At 51.1% G+C, this 9,253-nt stretch overlaps 1 protein-coding gene across 2 annotated transcripts in view; it reads right to left on the reverse strand.

The window, feature by feature from the left end:
• MYO1F (myosin IF) overlaps window positions 1-8,813 on the reverse strand; it is a 35,347-nt gene extending 26,534 nt beyond the window's left edge. Inside the window, exon 1 of one of the 2 annotated variants that reach the window (XM_037824498.1) lies at window positions 8,289-8,813. In XM_037824498.1, coding sequence (XP_037680426.1) covers window positions 8,289-8,291 — 3 coding nt within the window. In that variant the 5' untranslated portion in view covers window positions 8,292-8,813. The remainder of the gene's footprint in view (window positions 1-8,288) is intronic. The other variant, XM_037824499.1, reaches the window with a different exon arrangement.
• Window positions 8,814-9,253: the final 440 nt, after the last annotated feature.

The raw sequence follows: 9,253 nt of genomic DNA on the forward strand, positions 1-9,253 counted from the left end.
CTACTGTATACTGGTAGCTAGATGGCCTCCAGGAAGAACTGTTTTAGTCCCTTGGCTGTGTCGCCTCTAAGCCTTTGCGGATGCTGAGCCTTCTGCCCAGAATGTTCTTTCAGCCTGGTTAAGGCCAACCCATGTGTAAGACTTCAGGGAACCCCTCCCTGACCCCCACTGTGCCCTGGGTGACCCCCAGCACAGCCCTGTCCACACTCTGGCAATTGCAGGACTGCCCACCTGCTCATCTTGCAGGCTGCGCGCTCCTGCGGGCAGAAGAGGTATTGGGGGTCACTTGTTCTATGAATGAGGAAATGAATGCATGAATGAAAGGGAGGCCCCTGAAGGGCTTTGAATGCCAAGCAAGGGAATGTGGGCTGGATTGTACAGGGTATGGCAGGGGAGTGGGGCTGACCAGCCTGAGGTTTTGGTGGGAGAGACAGCTTGCAGGACAGGCAGAGGAATTCAGTTCTCAAGGTCAGGAGAGCCAGGCAGGGCTTCCCCCAACCCCTGGAGGTGAGGAAGCCAGAGAGGAGGTGGACTAAAGGTGAAGGGAGGTGGGGTGGGTGAGAGGGGGCTGGAGGAAGTAAAGGGATCAGAACATGGTTTGGGTTTTAAAGATGAGGGTGAGGGCGAGGAAGCTGGTGATGGCTGGGGTCACTGGAGGTGCCCTGGCGGGAGAAGCAGGTTGAGGGACAGGTGACGAGCTTAGTTATGGATGGCTTTGAGTCTCTGGGGTGTGTGTGTGTGCCATGGAACATTCTGGGGGAGTGCTTGGGAGGCCAGAGAGGGTTGGAGCAGAGACTGAGGGTCAGTGACTTGGGCAGGGAGAGTGAGATGGTGTAAACCAATGGTTCTCAGCGGGAGCAACTGCTCCGGGGGACAGTGTAGGAATCTGCAGGATCATTTTTAGTTGTCACAGTGATAGGGGCACCGCTGGCATTTAGTGAGTAAGGGGTCGTGGGTACAATATTCACAAACAAATCATTATCCTGCTTGGAGCTTGCTACCCCATTCAAACAGCCATTTATGTACATGGTAAACCTACTTATAATCATTGGAATCTAGAACCAAACTCAGTTTTACATATAAACAGAATTTTTTTTTTTTTTTTTTTGGTGTGTGTTTGGGGGGATGGTTGACGTTTCCTCCGTTTTCCAGAAAGCTACTGCTATGTGTTGGGGGAGATGTGAGTTCTGTTCCAGTATCAGTGAGAGTGGTTCAACATTTTGGAACATTTTGGTGACTGAGTGGCCAATATCCCTCTCGGCATTGGCCTGCTTTGGGGCTGCCATGCTCGCTGAGACACACCTGTGTGCAGGTGGGAGTACCTGGGTGTTGTGGGGGCGCTGGCTTGAGCACTTCCATGGAGATGCACGTTTTATCATAAATGGCTTTCCCTCTGTATCTCAGGGTACTGCCACAGTGATTCTTTTTGAAACTAAGTGTTATCTGTGAATTTCATTTTTGGATTTAAAAAGGGTCTTATAAGATGTCTGTTCTAAGAAGGAGCTTGTGCTGGTTTGAATGTATTATGTCCCGCAGAAAAAGCCATATTCTTTGATGCAATCTTGTGGGGCAGACATATTAGTGGGGATTAAGTTGGAAAGTTTGGATTAGGTTGTTTGCATGGAAATGTGCCCCACAACTGTAGGTGGTAACTCTGATGAGATATTTCCATGGAGGCATGGCCCCACCCATTCAGGGTGGGCCTTGATCAGTGGAGCCATAGACATGGGCTGACAAACAGAAGGAACTCAGTGCAGCTGGAGCTGTGAGTGACGTTTTGAAGAGGAGCTACAGCCAAGAGGGACACTTTGAAGAAAGCACAGGAGGTGCAGATGAGAGACAGCTTGAAGACGGCCATTGAAAGCAGACTCTTGCTCCAGAGGAGCTGAGAGAGGACAAATATACCAAGTGCAATTAAGAGTGACATTTTTGAGGAACTGCAGCCTAGAGAGGAACATCCTGGGAGAAAGCCATTTTGAAACCAGAACTAACGGAGGTTTTCCGGACACCATTGGCCATCCTCCAGTGACGGTACCCGATTGTTGATGTGTTACCTTGGACACTTTATGGCCTTAAGACTGTAACTGTGTAAACAAATAAACCCCCTATATAAAAGCCAATCCATTTCTGGTGTTTTGCATTCCAACAACATTAACAAACTAGAACAGGGCTGCTGGTGCAATGGGACAAGAACCCCAAGGTACAGTGAGGAGGGCCGGGGGAAGGACGAAGTCATGGGTAGCAGAAGTGTGTCGGGACTGATGGGAGAAGACGGTGTCCAGGAAAGGCGGGGCAGGATCAGCCGGGGAGGTCAGAGGCACCAAGAGAGCGGTGGGTGGTGGGTGGAGGAGAGGTCCGGGTGTGACCCCATCGATTGGATCCCCAGCTGCCAAAAGGTGATTCAGACTGCTGGGGACTCAGAGGGACCCCAAGCTGGGCATTGGTGACCTCAGGGTCAGAAGTGGGAGTGGGAGGTGAGGGAGTGTCTGTAGACAGGGAGTGAAGATGACTCTTGGAGAATCTGGCTACCAAGGGGAAGAGGGAGAGTCTGGAGGAAGAGGCAGGGTCAGGGGAGGGTGTGTTTCCTGTTTTCAATACGGGAAGAGCAGAGAGTGTTGGTGAGAAGAGATGGTGAAAGTTGGGAGAGAAAGGATATTGTTTACAGGTCCAGTGAGGGCAAGTGGGGGGTCTGCTCATTCCCCAAGCTGGTGGTTGAAGAGGGTGTAAGTGTATGAGGAGGCAGGAGGCAGAGTCTCTATGGGACTAGAGGGTTGGGGCCATCTAACTAACTAACCAAAACTCTAACTTACTAGCCCTCTAACTAAATAGCAACCCCAACTGACTAAACTAACCAACTAACCAAACAAAACTGACTAAAACTAACTGACACTAATAAACTAACCAAAACTAAGTAAAACTAACCAACCAAAATGAACACTAACCAACCAATCAACTAACTAAAGCTAACCACATAATGAAAACTGAAACTAAAACCAACAAAAGCTAACTAACCAAAACCAACTAAAACCAACCAAACTAAAATAAACACTAACCAACTAACCAGAATTAACTAAAACTAACCATTCAGAACTAATACTAACCAACCAATCAACTAAAACTCACCAGCTAACAAAAATGACACTAAAACCAACTAATTCTAACCAACCAAAACCAATTAAAACCAACCAACCAGTTACAATGAACACTAAACAACTAATCCAATGTAAGTAACTAAAACTAACCAACTAATTAAAATTAATAGGCACTAACCAAGTAACCAAAACTAATGAAAACTAACCAACCAAAACTAATAGTAACCAACCATCAACTAACCAACTAATGAAAACTGACACTAGCTATAAAACCAACTAAACTAAGTAAAACTATCTACTTATCTACTAACCACAAAAGCAGCAGCAGCAATAGCTAACACCCTAGTACTTATCCTGTGTTAGGTGCTGGGCTAGGTATTTTATGTTAATTACCTCACAGGCTGAGACCAGTACTATAAATTAAGTCCATTTTATAGAAGAGAAAACTATGGCACAGAGAGGTTAGGTGCCCTTCCCAAAGTCACAGAGCAGGAGCAAGCCACTGAAGGAAGGGAGGACCTGGGGAGGATCTGCCAGGCCAATCATCTCCAACCTAGTCTGAGCCAGAGGTGGCCGGGGTTGGTGCTTCACCCAGGTCAGATGGAGATGGGGTAGGGACCATCTAGGGTTTCCCCTTTGGGGCCAGCACCATCTCTATGCTCCTGGGTCCCTCAGGTTGAGATGGAACCTAAGGCCGCTTTCCTTCCCCGAGGTCAGAGGCCCCAAGGCCAGCCGTGTTTGGCTGGGCCTGCCAGCCCCATTGGGCCCTCCTGGTCCTGAGGACTTGGTTCCTCTTCCTGTCCCTCTTCCCCTCCTCCCCTGACCTGGTGAGACAGCCCTCTGCCTCTTGCAGCCCTTGCCATTCTCTGCCTCCTTGTTCTGCCACAGATCCCCGGGTTTCCCCAGATGCACTGCTAGCTCTGTCCGGTAAACAAGAACCATGAGTGGTCAGGCCAGGAGCGTTTTGCCTTGGAGGGAGAGAGGGTTTTGCTCAAGTGCCTGGGAGGACAGTTCAGGGTTTGGACATGTAACAGATTGGGGTGAGGCCTGGCTTGACAGTTACCAACTGTGTGTCCCTGGGGAGGCCATTTCACTTCTCTGAGCCTCGGTTTCCCCATCTGCAAAACCCCATCTGTAAAACAGATTTGATAATAGACCTCCGTGGGGGTTGAATGAGCAGAGAAAGCTGTACCAAGGTGCTTCAGGAAATGGTGGCTGGTGGCCCAAAGAGGGTTCAGCTGAAGTGACCAGCATTTGACACAGGGCCTGGGATAGAGGAGCTGGTCAATATATACTCGAATTGAAGGAATAAATGAATGAATTAAAAGTACCATCTATATGAGAATGCCCCCTGCGCTGTCCCATGGGTCTCTCTCTCTCTCTCTGTGTCCCCCAGGTCTCCACGGGTCAAGTTGAAACTGTTTGTTCTTAAGTCCCTTCCTTAGGGGTGGGGGTGCAACGAAGAGTTTGTGGTCACAGTTGACCACAAGCCAAGTATGACTCAACCTGGTGGGGCTGTTGTGAAAGACAGTCAGAGGATCAAGGTGGCTGGGGTGGGAGGGAGGATGTAGCTTCTTCCTTCAGCTCTGCAGAGAGGTCCCCCCCAACCCAAGGCAGAGGGCAAGGGGAGTGGGGAGGGGAGAGGGCTTCCCTGGTGCCAAAGGAGGGGGGAGCTGTTTGTGGCCAAGGTGAGGGCTGCCCTGGGGCTGGAACGTTTGAGGTCTGCAGCGAACACATTTCCTGAGCCCTTCTCTGTGTGGGGGAAGTGAGGGGTGGAGAGAGGTAAAGAGGTGGGCCAGGCTTAGACCTTGCTCTTGGAGAGCTCAGTGTACCTGAGTCGGTGGAAAAGGGGTGCCCATGCTGGATTGGATCCACACTAGAGGGTGCTAAGGAGAGGTGGGGTGGGGGGGAGTGGAATCAGGGAGGGCTCCCTGAAAGGAGGTAGAACTTGCAACATGAACTTTCCAGGCAGAATCAGTGATGGCAGCAGGACCAGTGGGCCAGGAGGGCACACTGGGAGTTTGGTTCTTTGGAAAGGAGAATCCAGGTCCAAACGAGGCTGGAGGGATGGGCAGGGTCATTTAAGGGCCTTGAACGTTGGCAATGGGGTTGGGCAGTCTGGGGCCCCCAGGGACCCCTCACTTTGTAGGAGGAGGGGGAAGTAGTGGTCAAGGTTGCAGTTGAAAGTGTGACCTTGGGAGACACTGAGTTGAAATCTTCTGCCACTTATGGGCTGTGTGGCGACTCGCCTAAACCCCCTGCTTCAGTTTCCTCAGAATGGAAATATTGAGGGCCACAGCTCTCTCGGGGTGCTACTGTGCAGATTAAACGAGGCAATGCTAGATGTTGGCCAGTCCCCAGGGCACAGGGCCCGGGGGCAGGAGGAAGGGCTGGCTGGAGGAGATGCTTTTGCAATTCGCCCCAACTGCTCCAGCCTCCCCACTTCTGGGCGGTGACAGGCAGAGACCCAGACTGGAAAGAGCAACGAAACAGCCACTTCCTTCCTCACAGGGGTCCTGAGAGCTATGGGAGTAGATGAGAAGCTACTGTGGTGGCAGCTAGAGCCAGCTCTCAGCCCCCAGGGTGCCCCTGGATATCCGTCCTGCCCTCTCCCAGCTCAGGGGGTTCTAAGGCTGCACCCTGCATCCCGACATGGTGTAAACAACATTCTCACCATGTAAGGCTCCCAGAGTCTCCCCCTGCCTCCTCAGAAGGTAGGGGATGTTTCAGTTTCCTTTTGGCCTCGCTGGAGGTCATTATCCAACACGTGGGGATCCCTGTGTTTCTGGAGCTGGGCCCGTAGCTAGAGCTGGGGAGCCATGACCCCAAGCTGCCAAGGAACCCTGGCCTGAGCCTGTGACCTCCCTCTTCCTCCCGCTCATCAGGAAGGAATAAACAAGGTAGAAACTCGGGTGTCCCTGGCTCTTGCTCTTCCTTGTTCTTTACTTCCAACCAATTGCAGGCCTTATTGATTCTTTGTCCAAAATTTCTCTTGATTCCCAGCCTCGTCTCTCTGTCCCCATGGCAACTAGTCATGGACCAAACATTCACCCCTCTGGCCTCCCAGCTTCATGTCTATACCTTAAAACAACCCCAATTACTATTGTTTCACCACCAACAACCAAGAGAAACCAATTGCTGCTTCCACCACCACCACCCACCAAGTTAAACAACTGCTGATAAACCCCTGCTGCCAACACCACTGGCTAACGTCAAACAGGAACAGCTATTGATATCACCATCAAGCTTATCACCACCATCACCCACCACCATCACTACCCACCATCGCCACTACCAGCAACCCATAACAACCAACCACAATCAACAATAACCACCACCAATAGCACAACCATCAACAGCCACAACTATCATTAACAATTTCATGAAACAGCAGTCACCAACAGCGCCTCTTTCAAAACCCAATAATGAATCACCACCACCATGATCCATCACCATCGCCAGAGACCAACAATGACTAGCAATAGCAAATGGACACCGCCACCATCACCCAGTTGCAAATAACAGCCACCACCAGCTGCCGTCATTCCACCAATTGCCAAGCATCACCTGACCAGTGAAGACAATCAACCATTACCATTCAACAGTTGTCACCCAAAACAACCATCACCACCAACCTGCCCACAACAAGCATTGCTACCATCCACCTGCAATAATGAACAGCCTCTACCTCACCACACCAACAACCAATGAAGCAGCTGTGAACAACCGAATGTCCTACAATAAGTGGTAATGAGTCACCGCTCTCCACCACCATTGTTAAACTCAGCAACAAATAATCACTACCTACACTAGCAGCTACTAAGAATTGAGTGTATATTATGTGCTCCGTAAAGAGCTTTTCAAACATAATTTCGTTGAATCCTACAACAATCTTCCTGGCATCCACCTCTCCCTGCCTTCCACCCTGAAGATTTCAGCACCCCAGACAGAGATACTGGTGTCCCAGGCACACTGTTTTGCTTGTTTTCTCTTCTAACATCCTCTTTGATGAGTTTCTCTCCTCCCAGATCCCACCTGCCAAGCAAACTGTTGACTAAGCATTTTGTATGGCTTCCTTAGGAGGGGCTGATTTTTTTTCAAGTAGCAAATCTTTTCTGGTGTTCTTTTAATCTAAGTCTGCGCATCTGAGCTCCCAGTCCTTCCTGGCTTGGAAGAGTTTCAGTCCCAAGCCCGTAGAGCTGAATTTTCCCAAGAGGTTCTTGGCCAGTGATGCCCAATTTGTCATTGGATTTCTGAAATAAGGAGCAACTGCTGCCTCTGCAACTGCCAGGAACCCTGCAATTGTCACTATGAGCCCCATCATAGACTCAGCCACACACCCCAGTCCTTGTTGACAGGATGACAAAAAATGAAAGCTGAAGTGGTCTGCGGATGTGTGGAGCTGTGGGGGTGACTTTTATAGCCAGCCCAGGGACCTCCCTCATTGTGTGAACCAGCTGCTGCTGGGTTTAGACTGATGACCCATCTTTTGTCACGTCAACTTCAAGCTCACCAGGCAGTGATGTCTCTGGCTGCAGCATCTCCACTGCCATTGTCTCAGTTACTGTTGGTGGTCGTATAGACAATCTCACACTCCTATCTCTAACTGCTACAGCCAAACCACCCCTGTCACCTGCAAAGATACACTGTCACTACACTGTCACCACTCCCCATAGTCCATTTGACAGTTTCCCCTCCCAGCAGCAGACTCAGAGTGACTGAGTCCACAGACCCTCTGAAGGGTCCAAATGAGAGGCAAGTCACCTTCCACATTTAGACTGACTTCCAAATATGACAAACGTGGGAACTCAGGCTGAGAGGGGAAGTGACTGGTCCAAGGGAGAGGAGGGACAGAGTGGGGCTGGAAACTGGGTTCCCCAACCCCCAGAAAAGGGGTATATGTCCCTATGGATGCTGGGCAATCCCTCAGGGCCACAGAACCTTCTGTCTTCCAGTTTCTCTCCATCCCCATCACTGCTCTAACATCCTGGCTAACACTGGATGGGAGCTTGGTCCCTGGTAGGGGACCCTGGGGCACCTGAATTGCGTGCACTAAGGCAAGAGAAGGGACCCCTAAGGGTCAGCCTTACCCCCTTCCCTCCCTAACACCCCATTTTTGATGGTCTCCAGAGCACTTCTACCTGGCTGGTGCCCACCCCCCCTTGCACTTCCAGGGCACGCCCATGAAGGACTTACCATGTTGGAGTTTGGCACCTGGTCCCCCAAGGGGTGGGGCAACCGTTGGGTCGTAGTCGGGGTACAGGCTCAAGGAGCTCCGGGGGGTGGCTGGGGCATGGCCCTGCTCCTTCACCCAACTCCCAGCCCTAGTTCCTCTTACAACAGCCCCCCCTCTCACTTCCTTTGGCGGGGAGGGGCCGCGGCCACAGTGGGGGGAAGCTGGGCACGGGGGCGGGGAGAGAGCCTGGGCTGCATCATGGTTGTGGGGAGCTGGCTGTTTGGGGCTCTGTGCTTGGCGGGAGAGGCCTGGGGTTGATGGTGAGTGCTTCCGGACCCTGGAAGGCCCTTTCTCCAATTCCTTGTGGGCATGGGCTGCAGCAACAAGTCCCCAGACCCCACTGGCTGCTGGACTTGATGGCTCTTTTCAGGGCAAACACAGGAAGCAAAAGGGACAGGGGAGGGAAGCAGCATTTCAGATGTATGTCTTTTCTGAGCATCTCTTGGCAAATCCCTCTTCCAGAGCCACTTCAGCACTTCTTCCTGAGTGGCTCTTGCAGTGTTTTTTTTTTTTTTTTTTTGGGGGGGGGCATGTGCATCTGGAAAGGTCCAACTTTGGATGTCAGATCTGTACTGAACCCCAGCTCTGCTACTTCCTGTATGCCTTGATGTCTCTGAACCTCCATATTCTCATTGTGAAATCACAATGTGAGCCTCCACATAGTAGGAGCTGTTGAGTTTGGCTCCATGTCCTAATCTTCAGGAAATCAGGTATTAGTCTCCTCCTACATTTGAGGAAATGTCACCTTCCAAGCCACAAAGGAAGGAAGCTGAAGCAGAATTTGATCCTGGGAAAGCCTGTCAGGGATGCGTGTTCAGACAAGCCTTTTAGTCCTGGGCTGAGGACCAGATCCCAGTTCTCCTGAAGGCACACCCACATCCTGTCAAGACGAGGCGCCCCCCGGTGGCCACAGCCGGGAGGACCC

Source organism: Choloepus didactylus (genome assembly GCF_015220235.1).
Source record: "Choloepus didactylus isolate mChoDid1 chromosome 25 unlocalized genomic scaffold, mChoDid1.pri SUPER_25_unloc2, whole genome shotgun sequence".
Taxonomy (NCBI): Eukaryota; Metazoa; Chordata; class Mammalia; order Pilosa; family Megalonychidae; genus Choloepus; species Choloepus didactylus.